This window comes from Alligator mississippiensis, chromosome 1, assembly GCF_030867095.1.
Source record: "Alligator mississippiensis isolate rAllMis1 chromosome 1, rAllMis1, whole genome shotgun sequence".
NCBI classification, from domain to species: Eukaryota; Metazoa; Chordata; order Crocodylia; family Alligatoridae; genus Alligator; species Alligator mississippiensis.
Window position 1 is genome coordinate 231816885 of NC_081824.1, and position 21786 is coordinate 231838670.

Below are 21786 nucleotides of genomic sequence, written 5' to 3' on the forward strand. Positions count from 1 at the left end.
GGGATGGCAGTACAGGGGATGGCAGTTCTCCATCTTCCTGGTTCTCTCTCCTGTTGTCTTCAAGCTTCACAAGATGTTCAAGGAAGTCAAAGGCTTCAATGGGGTTGGCCTTCTCACTGTCCAGCTGGGCCACACACTGGGCAGCTCAGCTTTCTGCATGCTCCTGTGATCTAGAATGTCTACTTCAAAGATACCCCAGTTCACATCCAGGCTGTTTGTTCAGTGAAGAGGCAGGATCCACTGCAAAGTCACGGATGGTCATGGTCCCTGGACTCCAAATCTATGATGTAGAAGTCAACATCATCCTCTGCAACTCTGCAGAGGTGACAGAGACAACTCCAATCAGTGTGCAAGTGACACACTCCTCCGACTCCCTGCCAAGCTATGGAAGTTAGGAGTCAGTCCTCCTGGGGCCACGTTGGCTGAAGCAACCTGGTTCTGTCTTGTGCAATCACCCAGGGAACCTGGCAGTGATTTACCCTCTCATCATTCCCTTGCCTTGAGTAAGTGCCCTCAAAAAGTGACTGCGAGGAGATCCAATCAGGGTCCCCATTCCAGTCATGAACTGCCAAGGCACCACTGATTGATCAGTGTAAACCAAGGAGTAGGTGTGTAGTCTGGGTTCAGGTTATGAGAGGAAATGAGACTGGAGATCAGCAACAGGTACAAGAGGTGAGACTGGGGATGTCTGAAGAGTATGGGTGAGAGGGATGGTTTATGGTGGTAGATTGAGGAGTGGATGAGGCATGAGGACAGAGAATCAGGTGGCTGGAGAAAGGGTTGGGGGTACAGATGGGTGGTTGTGTCAGAAGCTGTGAGGGGCAGACATTGCCCATGTATACTGAGATTGCAGAGGGGGATGGCTGTGGTATAGATGGGTGGGTGTACTTCCTAGAGCAGATTAGACCATGCACTGGTTGCTCCTGCCCTTAGCTGCCCTCTCCATCTGGTGGACTGACTTCCCACATCTTTTGGTGCACCCATGCAGTCCCCTCCCAGTCCAGCTGGGCTCTGCACCCACCACCTCTTTTCCTGCCCCTGGAGGGAGGTCCAGCACCCACACATCTCCATGGGATGCCTCTTTGTCTCCCACTCTGCAGCCCCTGTTGCTCCTAGAGCAGCTCTCATGTAACCAGTCTCAGGTGGGAGAATAACAGACTGGCAGCTGGGGGCATTGGTTGTCCCTTGTTACTCTGTGCCAGGTCAGTCCCTGGACATTATGATGTTAGAGATGCTTTGGCCTACCCTCAACCAAGGCGCTGGGGCCTTGTTAGCTGGTGCCACTTTATCTTGTGTTATGGGCAGCGTAGTACATACTTTTCCTGTTTTCAGGCTATGTTGTCCATGCATTGGCCTTGTTGCGTTAGACAGCTTGTCTGCTTCCAAGGCTGGAGAAACTGTGTGTGAGACCCAGACTTCTTAGAAATCAGTTAACCCCTGCTGTCCATCCTGAACCATTCTAATGCATAGAAATATACCTATAAGCCAATTCCCCAAAAAACAAACCTGTAAATACCATTTCTAAGCTAACAGTGAGGAGAGGGACTCCTTCCCTGTCTCCACTTCCAGGGTAATTCTAGGCCTCCCAATTCCTTATTCTTGCAAAGCAAGAGGACAGACCCTTCAGGAAAGGGCCTCTAGCACCTACCTTTGGGCTGGCATCATGTTTTGACCCTAAAGGAGCAGCTGCATCATAGTCCAGTTTGAGATACAGTGGCTGTCCATGCCACCCACTTGTGTCAGATGTGCCAAAGGTTGACTACTGCAGTACGAGATGATATGACTATAGATTCATAATGCCCTGGCCCTGGGTGACCAGGGGACATGGATACTCCTGAAAGTCAACCTGAGTGAGTGGGACCCCAGGATGATTCATGCTGCAGGTTCCCCTTGATAGGAAGGGGCCTGTGGAGAGAAGCTGGCCTCCACTGTCCTAATGCAGTCTGGCATTATCAAATCACAGTTCCTCTTCTTTCCCTAACTCTCTCACTCTCTCCTTCCTGTTCCCTGTTCCTGGAGGTCTCCCCAGGCATCTCCTTCTTCCATCCAGCTTTCTCCCACACTGCCCAGACCTCCTGAGCTACATCTTCCATGTACTGAGGACTCAATTACTGCACTGGGGCTGCAGCGCTCAGCACCTCTGACCAGGGAACCATGTTCTTGCCTTGGTCTGACTTCCCAAGTGTGAAAGCTGGACCCTCAGTCAATGACATATGAGAATGCAAATGAGCTGGAAGAGGAGACTGAGGATTGGCTGAGATTGTCTCTGATGTCATAATGCCACCATGTAATTGGGAGGTGGTTTTGACCATTGAGTCCCAAAGCCCTGGTTTGGAGTGACCAGAGGACAGGGATACTCCTACCAGCCAGTCTGAGTGGGATGGACCGCAAGATGATTCATGCTGCAGTGACTTATGGATAGTGAAGAGCCTGTGGAGTGAGAATGACAAGTGCCATCCCAGAATCTCCTTTGTGGATCCAAATCTTGTAATTGACCTTATGAGGCCTAGTTTAGCTTATTCCCCTCAGTATCAGACATTCGATAGTTCTCGTCCCTGGGATTTGTGGGAGCCTCCCAGTCTTCTTTCCAATGACACTCCTGACCTGGTGTCGTGGAAACACACACAGAGTACTTTTGGGTCAGGTCAGCAGAAGCTTTTATTCAAAAGAAACTACAGCTGTAGGGGGAGTTCCAAAGTGACATGGATTTCCCAAGCACTTGGAAGGGGTCCCCCCCCAAGAGCAAAATCAGGAGGCTTATATACTTTTTAACAGTCGCTTACAACTCACGTGATCATATAGTGAAATTAGCATGAAAAGCGGCTATAATATTACTTCATTATTTCTTTGCTGTTATCAGGATGGGAATTATGGGGGAGATAGGGTTAGTTCACAAACCTCCTTCTTGCACCTGGAAATCTACTTTGTACATACTTTTTTTTTTTTTTTTACCTTCAAGGCCGCGGTGAGCGAAGCATTTGCAGAAGAGTTACAAAGAACAAACACTTGCCCTTATCTGTTCTACTGTACCGAGCCAGCAATTCTACACAAAGCGGTTATGTCATCTTATAACTAAAATAATCAAAGTTTAAGGCATATATTTTTTCTGATTCCACAGCCCCCCCCTTTGAGACTATTTAGTCTCACTTTAGCCTTAAATTTCCATTCTCATGAGCCCCTCTATTTCATCATGCAGCCTTTCATGTTTTCTTTCAATCTGCTCACACTTTTGTAACACCATTATTCTAGACTCTGCTGTGGGTTTTCTTGCCTTGCTAAAGCTTCCCCTGCTGGCTTTCACGCAGCAGAGGATCAGTTGCATTAAGACATAGAACATTATCAGAACTATCAAGACAAACAATATTCCATACAGGATTTTCTTGCCAAGGGCCCCGAAATCTGGGAGCCAGGAGGTTAGCCAAGACCACATTTCTTCTAGACCCCAGTCAGTATTTTCTGAGGCCACTTGATGTAGGACCCTTAACTGATTTCGGATTTTGCGAATGTCAGTTTCGATTCGCATGTCCTGATTGACATAGACACAACAGGTGGAGTTTACTAAGGCACATACTCCTCCCTGGGATACCAATAGGTAATCTAGGGCTATGCGGTGTTGTATAGTTACTTGTGAGATCTGGGAGATCTCTTTTTGCAGAGCCTGAATTGCATCCGCAGTGGCATTTCCCATAGCTTCCATTGTGGCTGAAATGTTAATTATGGCTAGTTCCAATTCTCTTACTCTAAGCCACGGTATGAAGGTTCTCACAAATCGATGGAACCCTGTGTTTCTGGTAGCTAAGGGGTTAACCGCCCTTTTCATGTGATGGTTGAAATTTTTTACTTGTTCCAGATATATTGCACTATGCATTTCGAAACCAGGGATAACACGTCCAAGAGTGCATGCCCCCACCCAATTCCAGGGCAAGATTTTATGAGCCCTGTTTCCGCAGAGCCAGTAAAGGCCTGGGGCAGAAAGGGTACTCAAATCTCGACAGTTGTTGTGCCCTATCCGGCACTTTCGATTGATATGCATCGTATAGGACGGTCCACGTTCAGCTATTATTCTGCTGGACCGAGATATATTACAAGAAGTAAAATTGGAGTGAATGTAAAATTCTGATCTGTTTGCAATGAGAGCAACATGAGGTTCCTTAGAAAAGTTGTAGACCATGAATCCTGTACAATTGAGAGAGGGTACGTTACCCAACAGGATTCCACTGGTGCTACTAGGGCTATAATCTAGAGTAGTTAGGCAATGAGGGTAGTGTCCTACAGGTGTGGCTTTATTATAAGCTCCGGTGTTGTTGGATCTGTAACAGAAAGGCGCCTCTACTCTTGGGGAGATTATCCAGTTAGCAGGGGCGGCCCTCCATTCTTTAGGAGCGGACCGATGGGCAGCTAACGAGTAGTGTCTAACGAAGCCGCCGTTTATTGTTCCCCATTGCTGGAGGGATATTGGTACTCCGATCATTGGGATTCCTTGGTGTAGGTGTGCTGGGCTGTGAGAGCATATCCAGCAGTCACTTTTATTTCCAGCTTGAGCCACCGCATGGGAGATCTGCAAATACAAATTTTTCTCCCACCCCCCTTGGGTGATACTGAGATACCTAAGTGTGATATATAAGGATATCGGTGCCATTTTTAGATACAGGAGGGACAAAGAATCTTAACAACAAACATAACCAGTACCAGTAAGAAAAAGAACACTACCAGCCAAACCCAGGATGGCAGCCGAAGTCTTTCTTCGTCCTCTGGGCTCAAGTTACCTAAAGGACTGATAATGTCGGCTCTTGGTCTTGATCGAGGTGGTGATCTTCTGAATGGGAGCATTCACTTTCTTCGAGGCCGAAGATGATATCTTCGTTCTTCAACTGATGAATCCGGCTGGGCTGAGGTGTTGGGTGCAGGGGAGAGGTTACTAGCACTTGCACCCTGATGCTCCTCACTTGCCTGAGTGAGGTCCTGAGGGTCTTTGTCCTTGGCCTCAGGGAAAGATCCCAACCTTGGTTGGAATACAGCTGCTTCGGGGTCCAATGGAGGTGATACCTTCTTGCAGTGCGAGGCGTGAGTCCACGTTTGGTGACCTTGGCAACGAACAGCAGAATTAGTGGTTAGAAGTACCTGGAAAGGTCCTTTCCATCTGGGTTGAAGTGCGTTTTTCCGTTGATAGACCTTTACGTAGATCCAATCCCCTGGTTCGAGGTTGTGACAGGGAACATCCGGTGGTTGAGGTAAGGCTTCTTGGACCTGTGAATGAACAGACCTGGCATACTTCATTAATGCCTTGCAATAATTTAGTACAGTTTCATCAGTTAATTGTAGGTCTGTTTGGTGAGGGGCAACAGGTGGTGTAGCTGGCATCCTCATGGGTCGTGCCATGAGTATTTCATAAGGGGTTAGGCCACGTTTTCTGTTAACAGTGTTTCTAATGTGCATAAGAGCAATGGGCAGTGCATCAGGCCATTTGAGGCCTGTTTCAGCACAAATCTTCGAAATGCGCGTTTTTAAATCAGAGTTTTTACGTTCTACAGCACCACTTGACTGTGGATGATAACTACAGTGTAGGTGTTGCTGTATGTTGAGTGCTTGGCAGATGTTTTTTACTATCTGTCCTGTGAAATGGGTGCCACGGTCACTATCTATTGTGAGAGGCAATCCAAATCTAGGGATGAATTCTTTGAGCAATTTCTTTGCTACAGTGATGGAATCAGCACGTACGCATGGGTAGGCTTCCACCCATCCAGAGAACACATCAATAATAACAAGAATGTATTCATAAGAACAGCACTTAGGTAGCTGCACAAAATCAATTTGCAGATTTACAAACGGTCCCCATGGAGGGGGATGGGCTGCGGGTGTCGTTTTTACCCGTTGCCCAATGTTGTGAGCTAAGCAGATGGGACAGGAGCTACAGTACTGTTGTGCCATGGAAGGAAAATTTGGGGCAAACCAATTTCTTTGTACTGTAGCAATCATTCCTCCTTTGCTCGTATGGGCCACAGAGTGGGTTAAATGAGCAAGATGTGGCAAAAGCTCTCTAGGCGCCACCAGGCGGCCGTCCGGGGAGCGCCAGAGAGAGTCGGGGTGCAGTGAACATCCTGCACGCAGCCAGTCATTTATTTCCTTTTTTGGGGCCTGATTTTGAAGAAGGGCCAGACTTGAAAGGCTAGCCAAAGGAGACTGGTCTGCTGAAAAACAAACAAAAACAGAGTTAGGAGCCTGTGGGCCAGAAAGGGCCGCATTTCTGGCAGAACGGTCTGCCAGATCATTTCCTCGTGTGACATCATCAAAGGGTTTCTCATGAGCTTTACATTTGACAATAGCAATAGCAAGAGGCAATTGAACAGCTTTTAAGAGCGCTTTTACATAATAACCATGACTGATTTGGGTCCCTGATGAAGTGAGGAACCCTCTTTGTTTCCAGATTTGTCCAAAATCATGAACAACACCAAAAGCATACTTAGAGTCAGTATAAATGGTTGTGGTTTGATTTTTTGCAAGAATGCAAGCACGTGTTAAAGCAATGAGTTCAGCAACTTGAGCAGAACGAGCTTGGGGTAAAGAATAGGCTTCCAAAACAGCATACTGAGTGCATACTGCATATCCCGCAACTAATTTGCCTGCATCATTTCTAAGACAGGAACCATCAACAAACAAAACAAGGTCAGAGTTCGGGATAGGAATGTCCTTGAGGTCAGTTCGAGGGGTTAACAATTGAGTTGTGATAGACAGGCAATCATGAGGCTCACCATCAGAGGCAATAGGCAGAAGTGACGCAGGATTCAGAATTGAACAGCGATTTAAGGTTACATTTGCAGCTGACAGTAGAAGTTTCTCATATTTAGTAAGACGGGAATTGGAAATGTGCTGAGTTTTGCCCTTGAGCAGAAGGGCCATCACAGCATGTGGAACTGCAACGGTTAAAGAGTGTCCCAAAACTAGAGAATCTGCCTTTTCAACCAACAAGGCAGCAGCTGCAACTGAACAGAGGCAAGGAGGAAGTCCCGCAGCTACGGGATCAAGGGCAGAGCTGTAATATGCAATTGGGCGATGCTTTTCACCATGCAGCTGAGTGAGTACTCCTAAAGCGATTCCTTCCCGTTCATGACAAAACAAGGTAAAGGGTTTCTTATAATTAGGAAGTCCAAGAGCAGGAGCAAGAGTGAGGGCTTGCTTAAGGACCACAAATGCTTGTTCGGCTTCAGGAGTCCAAGGGAGGGGTTCCGGGGTGGTATCATGAGTGAATGCTTGCAAGGGTTTTGCGAAAGCAGCATAACCCAGGATCCACTGTCTACAATAACCCGTTGCACCTAAGAATCCCCTCATCTGTTTTCTAGTCATAGGTTTGGGAATGTTGAGGATAGCTTCAACTCTACTAGGGGAAAGGTGTCGTTCTCCTGCTGAGATATCATGCCCTAAATAATGTACCTTAGACTTGCAGAGCTGCAATTTAGATTTTGAGGCCTTGTGGCCTTTCTGAGCTAAAGCTGTGAGGAGTGTCAAAGTATCTTGCTCACAGGCCTCTAAAGTGGGTGAGGCTAACAATAGATCATCAACGTACTGAACAAGGGTGGACCCCCCTTTGCACGTGATAGGATCCAAATCTTTTTTTAGGATCTGGGAAAACAGGGTTGGGGACTCTGTATATCCCTGAGGGAGTCTTGTCCAGGTATATTGAAATCCCTGATAAGTAAATGCAAACAGATACTGGCTATCCTTATGAACGGGGATAGAGAAAAAAGCAGAACAAAGATCCACTACTGTGAAATATGTAGCATCTGAAGGGATACAGGAAAGAATAGTGGCAGGGTTAGGGACCACGGGGAAAGCGGGTAACACAGCGGCATTTACAGCTCGAAGATCTTGCACAAAGCGATACGTATCTTTACCAGGTTTTTTGACAGGTAGGATAGGTGTGTTGCAAGGGGAGCGTATTGGGACAATAATCCCTTGCTCAAGGAGTGAGGAAACGACAGGCTTGATCCCTTCCTCAGCTTCCTTTGAGATGGGGTACTGTGGGACACGAGGAAGTGGCTTGGCAGGGTTCAGGATGATACGCACTGGTTCAGCACTCAGCATGTGCCCCACTTCATTCACATGGGTGGACCACAGCTGTGGAGGTACTCGTGCCAACAGTTCCTCTTGCAAGAAGGAAGTGTCAGAATCAGAGTACTCCTGGGTTAGCAAAGCCACAAGCTCGGTTTCCCTATGTTCCGGTACCTCAAGGTAAACACCATCTGGGCTACAATAAATCACGCATCCCAGTTTACACAGCAAGTCCTTACCAAGAAGGTTGACAGGTGCACAGGGGCTAAGAAGAAAGGCATGATTTTCAGACAAAGGGCCAATAGAGATGGAGACAGGTTCAGAGACGGGATGTGGGATAGGTTGTCCGCCTATACCGACAGCATTTACAGTTTCAGGAGAATAAGGTAGAAAAGGAAACTCAGCAGCCTTTAGCGTGGAGCGGGACGCTCCGGTGTCGACAAGACAGGAGACAGGTTTACCAGAAATAAGGCATTCAACAAACGGACCAGATTGGTCAGTAGCAAGCAAAGGAGCAATGATGTCACTGTCCCTCAGGCTGTCCTATTCAACACTGGGAAAATTGACAGGAAGTGGAGGTGGGGGCTGGGGTCTGGGTCCTTCGCCGGGGCGGTTGGGGCATTCTGATTTCCAATGTCCTTCTTGCTTGCAATAATGACATTGGTTCCCATAGCCTGGGTTTTGTGGGCTCAAGGATCTATCTCTTCCCCTGAATCTACCCGGGCCTCCCCTTCCCCGTCCTCGTCCCCTTCCTCTACCTGGACCCTGCAACTGAGAAATCTGTAAGGCCATTAACTTAAACTCGGCACTGTCTTTAGACCGTTCCAATTTGTTATGAAAATGGTTAGCCGCAGCAAGGACTTCGGTCAAATCTTTAGTTTCCCAGCCAATAATTACTGTTTGAATTTTCTCAGCAATTTTAGGGTTAAGTCCCTGGACGAATGCTGCCACTATTGCTTGTTTAGCATTTCCGACTGGGTTATCCATTCCTGAGTATCGTTCAAATGCCTGTTTGAGGCGTTCTAAATAGTCACTGGGGTGTTCATTTTTGTTTTGTTTACAGGTATTTATTTTGGTCCAGTCTGCCTTTTTTGGGCAAATTGTGAGAACTGCCTGAACCAAAGCATTTCTCTTGTCAATAAAGTCTTGGCCAATCCCTGGGTTTTGATCTGGCCAAGTACAGGCAGCGTACAGACGTAGCATAGTCTCCTTGGGCAAAATGGATCGCATGAGCTGATTAATGTCAGCCCATGTTGGATTATAATAATTTATAACAGTCTGCAATTCTTCCTGAAATTTTTCTGGGTCTTCCCTGATTTTTGGGAACTTTTGAGTTAAATTGTAGAGATCACCTGGAGTCCAGGGTGCATGCACAGTTACTATATTTTGTCCATCGGTGCCAATGCCTGGCATTTGTCTTAGGGGGTAAACTTGTGCAGTTCGGGATCTCAGATTGATGGGAGATCTTTCCATGCCTATTCCCATTCTTCTAAATACACCTGTGGTGGGTTGTGACCCAGGAGTAAATTGCCACACTGGTGATGATTGAGTGGCAGATATGGTGGATGAGTCCGGACTATTAAGCTCCGTGGATGGATTTACTGAAGGAGCTTCAGCTAATGGGTCACTAGCCTGGGCTGCAGCCTGATGTTGAACCGGTTGTTGCTGATGTGGGAGTCCCAGGAGAGCAGGGTTCGAACAAAGGTCAAGGATATCCTCTGCTGGCTCCGGTGGTGGGGGCGCCCCGGGCAATGCTGGATACATTGGAGCGGTGGCCAGCGTGTAATTTGGGGGAGCAGCCAATTTCTCCCGAACAGCTTTTAACTGCTGTTTTAATTTTTCTTGAGAGTCTTTTAGGCTCCTAGTTTGAGATTCTGTTCGCCTTTTGGACATTTCATCATACCAATAAAAGAACGCGTCCCACTGGTTTTGTGGTGTTTTGGATCCACGGGACTCTAACGCCCCTCTCAAGTGCACTATTTTATCCTGATCAAATGTTCCTTCCTGTGGAAAATGTTTCACAGGATCATCCCTAGTATACCAGTTCCACTTATCCAGGTACTTGCAAGTCTCGGGAGAATAGTGTGTGTACATAAAGTACGCCGGAGTCCCCTTAGGGGGGACAGGAACCTGTTTAGACTGACTTGTTCCCATTTTCAGTCACACAGGGAGACGTAGGAGAGGCTTATTTAGGATGTCCGGGCCGCTCAGTGCCTTGCCCCGCAGTTTTTCACTGCCCAGACAAAAGGCTTCTGACCCGACACCGGCTCATAAAATGGAAATGGGGAGGGAAACACTAGAGGGATCCTTTCACTTCTGCTTTCGGCAGAAGCTACTGGGACGAGGGGTTTGGAAAAGACAAAATCACTCAGACGCCCTGTCCACTGGGTCACGAGGTTCCAGTTGGGTCCCCTTGCTTTCAAAACTGCCCTGTCAGGCAGAATTGGGGCGGCTGAACCCAACCGTAGTCTCAGTCCTGGTCAGTGGCTCATATTTCTAAATACACACACACATTCATTCAATAAGCCCTGTCCACTGGGTCACGAGGTTCCAGTTGGGCCCCCTTGCTTTCAAAACTGCCCTGTCAGGCAGAATTGGGGCGGCTGAGCCCAACCGTAGTCTCAGTCCTGGTCAGTGGCTCATATTTCTAAATACACACACACATGCACATTTATTCAGTCAGCCAGACCTCCTACCCCACACCGCCTTAGTTAATTAACTACAAGCCCGATGTGCTGTTGGATGAAGGTGCCTCAAACAGTTTCTCCCTAAAACGTACGTTACCAGACACAAAATGGGATCCTTTACCAGACAGAAAATTTTAGCCGGCAGTAAGGTTCAGACTGACCTGTTTTAACAAGGTTCAGATCCAGTTACCACGGCCAAGTTGGGAGCCTACAGGCAGTCCTCCTCCGAAACCCCAATAGAGATTTTGAATTAGGTCTCTTACCTCTCAAGTTTGGCGCCTCAGGGTTCGGGGGGGGGGGGGTAGCCTGCGGTCCTCCTTCCTCAGCCTGTGTTCTGGATCCGAGTCACGGCACCAGGAATTGTCGTGGAAACACACACAGAGTACTTTTGGGTCAGGTCAGCAGAAGCTTTTATTCAAAAGAAACTACAGCTGTAGGGGGAGTTCCAAAGTGACATGGATTTCCCAAGCACTTGGAAGGGGTCCCCCCCCAAGAGCAAAATCAGGAGGCTTATATACTTTTTAACAGTCGCTTACAACTCACGTGATCATATAGTGAAATTAGCATGAAAAGCGGCTATAATATTACTTCATTATTTCTTTGCTGTTATCAGGATGGGAATTATGGGGGAGATAGGGTTAGTTCACAAACCTCCTTCTTGCACCTGGAAATCTACTTTGTACATACTTTTTTTTTTTCTACCTTCAAGGCCGCGGTGAGCGAAGCATTTGCAGAAGAGTTACAAAGAACAAACACTTGCCCTTATCTGTTCTACTGTACCGAGCCAGCAATTCTACACAAAGCGGTTATGTCATCTTATAACTAAAATAATCAAAGTTTAAGGCATATATTTTTTCTGATTCCACACTGGGGACACACAGCTTCAGCATAATCCACCTGGGATCCAGTCCCCTCACACACTGCCCCTTTGATGGTGTATGTATCCCCCTGGTCATCCTGAGCCAGGGCTTTGTGACTCAATAGCCAAACCTTGCTCTTGGGAGGCTGATGTCATAATGCCACCAGCATCCCTCTCAGCCAATCCTTAGTCTCCCCCTCCAGGTCATTTGCATTCTTGAACCTTATTGGCTGAGATGCGGCACAGATCTTACCAAGGGGAAGTAACGCATGTTTCCCTGGTGAGTGGTGTGCGTTCCTGGGCTGCTGCCCACAGGAGTCAATAAATTATACAGACAGAGCATCAAAGGGCTTGAGGGACCTTAAGGGCTGTCTGGTCCCGCTCATGGATAAGGAAATCCCCAGCTCTGCAAGAGAAAAATTCAGGCTGGCCTTGTCCCTGTGGGCAATTCCCATGGAAATCATAGGCGAAATCCCATCCTCTGCTCCTCCCATCCTCTTCTTGATCAAGAGTTGAAGTTTGAACTGTTTGGATTGAGGTTTACCAGCTGAGGAGAACCTTTTGCTGCCTGATAGTGCTTGTGTGTATAGTGCTGTATCTTCAAAGATTATCTTATCTTAGGATGACCACCCACCCCTAATTGGGTGGGAGAGTCCTGAAATGTGATCATCAAGTCCCAGTCCCAGGCTGAATGACTCCGGGACAGCATTCATCCTGGGATCCCCTGGATACAGTCAACTATCATCCCAGTATCACGTGCAGGGATTTCGGTTATCCATTCACTATGGAAAAACATGGGAAACCATGGGTTCCCTTTGCAGCCTGGCAGAGTTCCAGTCTGCAAGGGGCTGGGGGGAGTGGGGCGCAGGAGGTACCACATGTGTGCGTGTGTTTGCACACATGCACATGGCTGGGAAAACAGCCAGGCAGCAGTGGAGAGAAGCTCCCTTAGCTTACTGAAAGTCAATCGCGGGGGCAGTGGCGGGAGGATATAGCCAGTGAATCTAACCATGCACCACCTGTACACCATAGTATGGGCAGCTACTGCACTATGTTTTAGTACTTCCCATAAAACATGGCACAGTACTAATATCACCATCCGGTGATGTGTAGACACACCCGGTGGTATTGTTTAAAACAATCCTGACTTGTTTCATAATTACCTTCCAAAAAGAACTGATAATTGGGAATGACCAAAACTTCTCACCAAACAGTACCTGAAATGTATTACATTTATCCAGCATGTATTACATTTATCCAGCATTTATCTGCTGGTTGTATATATCATTTTTTAACGTCCGGGGGAGACTAATGAAGATGAAAAATAATCTTTCTGTTGAATTTGGTACACTTTGATATTCACTGAGACAACTGAATATTCTGAGCTTCTGATTTCCCCTGGGATTCAGGCATGTAAATACCTATATTTTCATGCCACTTGTGTCTTAAATAATCTGTATCAATTTAAGAAGGAGGGTAACATCCATTTATATTCTGGGATATAATGAGGCCAAGACACTCTTCACTTCACCATAGAATACTAGGGTTTTGGTCATAATTTTTCAATTATATTTCTTAATTTTATTTTACTTGCCAGTGTACATTTTTTTCTCATCAGCAGTTTTATTACTGGTAAACAACAGCTTTAGTGAAGGACTTTGGCTTCCAAGTCAGCAAATGAAAGGAACTATGAAATCTGAGTTCAATATGGCAAATCTCTTTGTTTTGAGAAGAAATATTGGACTTGTTTGTTTTTATACTTCTAGTTTAAAGTTTTCAGAATCAGTTGTATCATGGGAATTTCTGAATTTCCTATTTCTTATTCATAGTGCAAAAGTAGTTTTAAACTTGCTCCCATGCATCAAGTTTAAGGCCAGGTGCCAGGAGCCTGTAGGCTGCCAAATAGAAAGAGTAAGACTGTGATCTGATCCATAATCCCAAAATTGTGCTTCCTGCCATGCACATGTAGCATGGCAGGAGATTCGAGTGTTAGGATCAAATCTCATTGCACTATTAAACACAGGTGACTGGTAGGGAGGGCCCGGGGTGGGGTGGGGTGGGGGGGCATGTGCCCCCCATGAGATTGGCCCCTGACTTGGCACCCCTCAGGACATTGCAGTTTTTTGCTGTGTGGGCTTGTGGCATGTTGCGGTGGGGGGGGGGGGGGGGGGGACGCACTAAGCTGTGGCACAGAAGTATAGGAGTGGATATAGGTCTTTTGGCCTGCCCCTGGGCCTGCCCACAAATTGTGCCCCCCCAGACTCAGGAGGCACCAGTCTCCCCTGCCATTACATTAATGTCCACCAGGGGCCTAAATCACAAACTTGCTTACACAACAAGCAGTGCTCGCCCAGCACTTGACATTTCACTGAATCTGAACCAACATAATTCTGACACAACTCTTCAATGGTTGAGAAAAAGACTGATTTTTTTTTTTCAGATTTGCTTTGGAATCAAAGAAACAGGGAAAAGCTTTTGGAGGATTCAAAACATTATTTAAAAATTTCTGGAGAATCCCAAGTACAATAAATTTAATTTGGCTGAAACAAAATACTTTCAAAAGTATGAAAGGATGTGTTTTTCTAATTTAAGTCTTCTTGTTGGGTTCAATATTTTTCACAGACACCTGAACAACTTTTCTAAATGAGACAAATTTCAATTCCAACATGGAAACTTTTCATTCCAAGAAATTCACAGGAAAATGTGCCATTAAGAACCTTTCTTGTTTTCAACACAGGCAATAGAGCAAGATGTAGAGGCATTTGTAAATGCTCTAGCAGCCCCGATTGCTACCAGTCTTTTTTGATGTTTTGTCTTTCTGCAAGGTCTATGAATCAGTGCAGTGGCCTAATGTCATATGTGCTTTTGCACCACTCTGATATGAACCACATCCGAGCAGTGACTGTGGGTAGCCTCTCCTACAAAAGTTTCTGCTGGGTGCTCTGAGGTTTAAGAATCAGTGGGCACATCTACATGAGACGCTGACTGCAAAGTAGCTGTATAATATTGCACAGTAACAGGAGAATCAGAATCACAGCACTAACAGTACTAATAAGTTACTGTGCAGTATTATTAAGTTACTGTGCAGAAGCATCACTTAAAAGATGTTCACTGGTGCTACTGTGCAGTAACATGTACACGTACCAAATAAATGCAGAGTAACCACTTCTCAGTAGTGTCTTATGTAGGTGCACCCAGTGAGTTGAGCAGAGAGCACAAGAACAAGCCTAAAAAATAATGTGATAACCCTGCCCCAGCAGCTCATGTCCTGCTGAGCCCCAGACCAGTAAGTCCACAGGAACTACTTTGTGCAGATTTACAGGCAGAGAAATCTTGTTTACCACTGCAGCCTGCTCTGAGTCATTCTGGACGGGAACAGTGACATTGTGGTCTGACAGCTCTGAGGTCACAGCTCCATTGTGGTTTGCAATACTAGCTTCTTCAGCCCCTTCAGCAGCTGATGTACCTTTATATTCAGCGTGATGTTCTGTTCGCCTGGCTATTTCTGTTTCAGCTGTGAGAGCATCTGCAACTTTACACATGGCTATTCTGGGCCAAATAGTTGGTGGAAATAAGCCTAGCTCCATTGAACTTGCTAGAGCTATGTTGACTGATACTAGCTGAGTGGTTGGACTGAAACCCTGACAGCTGTGTTTAGAAAATGGAAAGCATTTCCACATGCAGTCCCAGTGCCATAACACATGCTAACATTGGTGCTATTTTTACATTGAAAATGAAACTTTGACAGACTTTTTAAACAGAACTGAGTTTTCCACACCCTGCTACTGTGGGCTTCTTCCTTAAAATGTTCAAGGCTGAGCCTGGGTTGAGGTGCAGATCTCTTTACAGGCAGGCAGTTTTCATTTGAGAACTCTGTGGAACCACTCGCAGCAGACCTACGCTAGCCAAGGTGACTATTCCAAGCACTTTTCACTGTAAGCCATCACAAGGATTCTACCAAACTGTGGCACAGTTCCCTGGCAGGAACTGAAAGTTGTTTTTTCAAAAAGAAAAAAAAAAGTTTGGGTTTTGGATGTTTTTCTCCCCAATTCAGGACACAAAGCCCAAGCATGAGTAAGTGCATCCAAAGTCGGACTGTATTGCCCAGTTCTGTGTATAGCATGAGTACTATGCAACCATCTGTAGCCATAAAATGATCTTTTTACCAAAGTATGTATTTGTGTTGGGGAGAACTGTTAGTGGACCAACTCCACAGTTGCGAGGGATATAGACAAGCTTTCCAATAATAAATAGTGACCTGAAGAAGGTATTTGGTACCCAAATTTTGTCTATATCAAACCCTGTCAGGGCCTGTGATCAGCAGAGCTCCTGGTTTTCTCTGATTAAAAAAAAAATCCCCAGTTTTTGGATTAAAAAAGTGACCCCAAATCCACATTTTTCCATGATTAAAATGAAACACCATTAACTAATGTGTGTGTGTATGTATGCGCGCGTGTGTGTGTGTATATATATATATATATATATACACACGCGCGCGCATACACGCGCATACATACCTATATTATATATATATATATATTAGTTAATGGTGTTTCATTTTAATCATGGAAAAATGTGGATTTGCAGTTACTTTTTTAATCTGAAATTTGTTTTTTTTTTTAACTCGGAGAAACCCAGGATCTCTGGTGATCAGTCAGGTCTGGCCGGGCTGAGCTCTTGAGCTCCCACACCTGACACTGATCCTAGGTTAATGCAACTGCCCAGTTCTCTGTAACTGGATTGGCTGCTGTGAGCACCATTCAGCCCTTTTAAGCACATCTGCAGCCACAGGCTGTTGGCATACCTTGACAACAGCCTCAGTCTGCTCCAGCAAGCTTTGCATTCATTGCTCTCTGATTCCTGATATGACTTTGGCTTTCCCTAAACCTGCTCTTGGATCATCCCTGGAACTTGGCTCTTGGCTCTGATTCTCCTGACTTCTGATCTCAGCTTGTACCCTGGACTGTCTCCTGGATCTCCTTTTCAGTTTTTCAGGGACCTGAACCCACATCCTCTGTTCTGTTGATCCAGAACCCAATCTGTTGCCCTAGTAACCTGTATTGCCATTTAGCTGACTTCCTGATTGCCCTTCAGGACATACCTGCTGTCCTGGCCACCTGCATCCCAGTGGAAACCTCATGTGCCCAACTAGAAAGTTGGTACAGAAGAGGATATTGCCCACACAAATCCTGGCCCCTCACATTTTCCCTGCACCCTCATAGCTACAACACCCTTCCAACACTTTCTACAAAGGCCAGTTTTCCTGTTGTCAACTCTCTCTTCAGTTTTCCCTCCCCGCATTTTAGGAGCCTGGGTGAGGAAGAAGCGTTGTTATGTTGCCATCAGGAGGACAGTGTAGCCCAGGTCAAGACACTTGTTAACAAGCTGGAGGTAGCTGGATCAGCAGTGGAAAGCCAAGAATGGGCTTTCTAGGCTGTGTGTGCTAGGGCTCAAAGGGGGATGTGACCCCTCAGGCCCTTGGGACACTGCTGAGGTCTACATGCCTCAGGGCTCAGATCTCAGCTCTGTTGATCCCTGAGCACTGAAGGAGATGGTACCTGCCAGAGAGACTGAATGAAAATGAAGCCTTTCATATCTCCCACCATACTCTGAGCCTCTCAGGTGTGAGCTGAAGAATGAACGGCATGGAACAGTCTATACTCACTGTTTTAGCAGACTTGTGGCAGTTCAACTTGTGCAATGGATTAATCTAAATCAGCAACCATTGGGTTTATGGGAAAGTGTTGAACTCTTGTGACTCACACTCACTAACTTGAAGGTCTTTACACCAGGGTTTTCCATTGATCCCTTAAAAAGTCTGTAGCCAAAGGTCTGAAGGCTTGTTGCTCCTGCATCCTCGTGTTGCAGACTCACATGATGGAAAGTGTGGGGTGAAATAAATAATTTTTTGTTTTCTGCCAAAATGTTTTCCCAGGTTTTCACCAAAGTCCTCCATAAAAATTCAGCTCTGGACTAGAACTCAGCCATGGAGAAATCATTTCCAATGGGCTTGGTTTGAGCAGCAGTCAATGAACAAGCAGGTCAGTACAATGCAAGTGAGAAATCAATCTTCTGATAACTTCTTAATATAAGGTGTGGTGATGGTGTGCTCTGGCAACTCTCTGGACTTCAGCGGTCTTTCCAGGCCTTTTGGCTTATAAGTTCCTGAGACAATATGGGTTCTTTGTAGTTCATTTAATCTTTGCCGTGTGCAAGTTTTCACAAAAGAAGAGTCATAGGAGTATTCTGAACTCCAGCAGGGCCTTCCATGTTACTACCCATTCTGGATTGGTTTGTTATAGGACTTGGGGACTGCAGTGTTCATCTGGATGGATGCCTGAGTTGCCTCTTTTGGCCTGTAAATCCATGTCACAATTTTGTCCTGAGTTGTGGTCCAAAATGCAACACTAGTCCCTGGGTGTGATTCTATGTGGATCTATGGAAGTACTATTTAATAGTGTCTGTAAAGGTTATCAGACACCCAGGAAACAACAAACACATAGCCCAGGCCCCAACTGGCCCCAAAACATTCTGAATTTTCTGTATCCCCCTTGTCCCCACAGAGCTGTATTTGGAGGAATGCTATCTCCCTATGTCTATGTCTTCCCAGCTTGACATGCTGCAATGTGCCTTGCAGCTTCTGAGCCCAGTGGAGTCAGGCACTGGGCTGCTGGGGAGGCTGATTTTGCCAAGAAGCCCTGGGACTAGGATGAAGAATGGCATTGGCAGTTTCCCCTCTGGTGGCTGCTGCATCCAGACACACTGCTATAACATTGGTTGGGGATGGCTGCCTGATAAGTGACTTCTTCCTACACATCTGAGGGGTGTTCACTTGTTAGGTCCTGGTGTAAATACTTAGGCCTGCTTTGGGCCTTAGCATATATTAATTCATCCTGTGTAAACAAATTATTTTCATCTGTTAAGAGCAGAGTTAATGTGCATATTATGTTTCACTTCTTAAAAGTACAGAGTAAGCCCTTTATTGCAAAATGTCATAGATTTCATAGACATTTGGGCTGGAAGGGACCCCAGAGGATCATCGAGTCCAGCCCCCTGCCCCAGGGGCAGGAAGTCAGCAGGGATCATAGGATCCCAGCAAGATGCATCCAAATGTGTCTTGAAGGCGTTCAAAGTGGGTGCTTGAACTACCTCTGGCAGCAGCTTATTCCAAACCTTGGGGGCTCGGACAGTGAAAAAGTTCTTTCTTATGTCCAGCCTGAATCGGTCGTGGTGGAGTTTGTGACCATTCGCTCTTGTCATCCCTTGGGGCACTCTGGTGAACAGATGTTCCCCCAGGTCCTGGTGAACACTCCTAATAAGCTTATAGGTGGCCATCAGATCACCCCTGAGCCTTCCAGGCTAAAGAGACCCAGGGCTTTCAGCCTGTCATCATTAAAGTCTGTTTTCCTGACCTCTGATCATGCTCATGGCTCTCCTCTGCATCTTCTCAAGCTTCTCCACATCCTTTTTGAATTGTGGAGCCCAAAACTGGATGCAGTACTCCAGCTGTGGCCTCACCAAGGCCGAGTACAAGGGGAGAATGATGTCCTGGGATTTGCTTGAGAAGCATCTATGGATGCAAGCCAGCATTTTGCTTGCTTTACTAGCTGCAGCATCACACTGAAGGCTCATGTTCATCTTGTTGACAACCATGACCTCCAAGTCCGTTTCATCTGTAGTGCTAACCAGCATAGCACTACCGAGCCTATAAGCATGCTGCAGGTTTTTCCTCCCAAGGTGGAGAAGCTTGTATTTTTTGGTGTTGAACATCATCAGGTTCTCATCCACCCATTTCATGAGCCCGTCAAGATCTGCCTGGATCACCCTCCTGCTCTCAGGTATGGATGCTTTACCCCAGAGTTTGGTGTCATTGGCAAACTTGGCCATTCTGCTTCTGACACCAATGTCTACATCAGCAATGAAGATATTAAATAGTATAGGCCCTAGGACAGAGCCTTGAGGGACCCACTGGTCACGGCACATTAAGATGATTGGCTCCCATCGACCACCACCCTCTGGGTCCTACCACGGAGCCAATTCCCCAGCCAGCAGATTGTGGTGAGGTCGAAGCCACAGTTAGCCAGTTTAGCCAAGAGGTGATCATGGGATATCAGATCGAAGGCTTTTTTAAAGTCAAGATATACAACGTCGATCTCTTCCCCCTTGTCCAGGTGATAAGTCACCTGGTCATGAAAGGAAATGAGATTGGTCAAGCAAGACCTACCTGCAACAAACCCATGCTGAGTATCCCTCAGGATATTGCCTTCAGCTAGTCTGTTAAGGATGGCCTCTTTGATAATCTTTTCCAAGACCTTCTCCAGGATAGAGGTCAGGCTGATGGGCCTGTAATTTGCCGGATCTACTTTCCTCCCTTTCTTGAAGATAGGCATGACATTGGCCCTCTTCCAATCATTGGGCACTTCAGAGTGCCAAGAGCTCTCAAAGATCTGTGCCAGGGCCTGAGCTATGATGCTCGCCAGCTCCCTGAGTACCCTTGGGTGTAACCCACCAGGGCCGGCTGACTTGAAGGTATGCAGCCTATCAAGTTGTTCCTTCACGAGGTCACCTTCGATGGAGGGCAAGGAATCTTCCTCACCTGGGCTTCCCTGACCCATAATGGGCAGGGCTGTCCCATGGGTCTGGTGAAAAACTGATGCAAAGTACCCATTTAGCAAGTTCACTTTTTCCTGGGCATCTGTCAGTTGCCCCATCTGGTTTAGCAGGGGTCCAGTGTTGCCCTTGCTTTTCCTCCAGCTCCCCACATATCTAAAAAAAGACTTTATCTTCCTTGATATTTGTAGCTAGCTGGAGTTCCATCACAGACTTGGTTTTCCTGATTTGCTCTCTGCAGGTCTGGACCAGAGCAGAGTATTCCTCCTTGGTGGCAGTTCCAGTCCTCTATCCTTTGTAGGCCTTCCTTTTAAGATGCAGGAGGTCTGCCAGTTCCATGGAGAGCCAAGGGGGCTGCTGTGCCCTTTTGCTGCCTTTCCTCTGAGATGGGATGGACTTTGCTTGCTCATCCAGGATTGCTCCCTTGAGGAGCAACCAGTTGTCCTGAACTCCCCTCTCCATTGGGTTGTGGCCTTTTAGGGCCTCTGTGACAAGCCTCCTTAGCTTGTCAAAGTCAGCTTTCCTGAAGTTGAGGACTTCTGTATTACTGACTGACTTGCCAGCTTTATGGTAGATGGTGAAGGTGATCAGCTCATGGTCACTGTCACTCAGCTTCCCTTCGATCGTTAGATCGTTGATTAGGTCATCCCCGGTTGCCAGTACAAGGTCTATCAGTGCTTTACCTCCTGTCGGCCTGTAGACTTCCTGCATCAGATAGAGGTCATCCACACGAGAGAAAGCTTTGCGACCACTCGGATTTGGCTGAGCGCTCCTCCCATCAGATCTCTGGGTAGTTAAAGTCTCCCATGCCAACCATAAACTGGGAGTGCGCAGCCTCAGCCAATACCCTGGTGAACTCCTGGTCAAGGTCTTGACTCTGGGTAGGGGGTCTGTAGTAGTTCCCCACCATAGTATCTCCTGTGTCTGTGCCTGAGCCATGTTCTCCACATATTTTAACCCAGAGGGTCTCAAGTCATCCAACATGGGGCCAATGTCGGCTTGCAGGGACATGTAGCTTTCCTTGACATAGAGAGCTATGCCTCTGCCCCTTTTGTCCACTCAATCCCTCCTGTACAGGGTATAGCCATCTATACCCATGGTCCAGTCATGGGTGGAGTCCCACCAGGTCTCTGTTATCCCAATGACATCATAGTTATTTGCATTTAGCAGAAGAACAAGTTCCTCCTGTTTATTCCCCAGGCTCCTGGCATTTGTGTATAGATCCGCAAGTGTCCCCTTGGGAGCCCTTGCCCTGCCTACATTTTATTCCAGGGCTGGGACTGGGGTGGGATCCCTTATGTGCCTTGGCCTGCTGGCTTTGCAAGGGTCACTCAGTGGGCCAGCAGTGGCAGTAGTCCCCATCCCCTGGCAGGCTTAGTTTACAGCCTGGTGGAGCAGGTCAGCCAGTCTGGCTGAGAAGAGCCTCCTCCTCAACGGAGAGAGGTGGAGGCCGTCCCTTCCCAGCAGCTCGCTGCCTCTCTCTCCAAAGAGCGGACTGTGGTCATGGAAGCCAAAGCCTTCCCGATGACACCAGCACTGCAATCTTTGGTTGACTACCTGGATCCTCCTGGATCGTGGCCTCTG

The 21786-nt window shown here is 46.8% G+C and overlaps 1 protein-coding gene across 1 annotated transcript; it reads right to left on the minus strand.

Moving 5' to 3' along the window:
- Positions 1-2639: 2639 nt before the first annotated feature.
- Positions 2640-11596, minus strand: LOC132247666 (syncytin-A-like). The gene is made up of 2 exons (XM_059720258.1): positions 10997-11596; positions 2640-5263 (listed from the first exon to the last, which is right to left on the minus strand). Exon 2 carries the CDS (start codon positions 4637-4639, stop codon positions 3155-3157), a length of 1485 nt encoding a protein of 494 aa, XP_059576241.1. The 5' UTR covers positions 4640-5263; positions 10997-11596; the 3' UTR covers positions 2640-3154.
- Positions 11597-21786: the final 10190 nt, after the last annotated feature.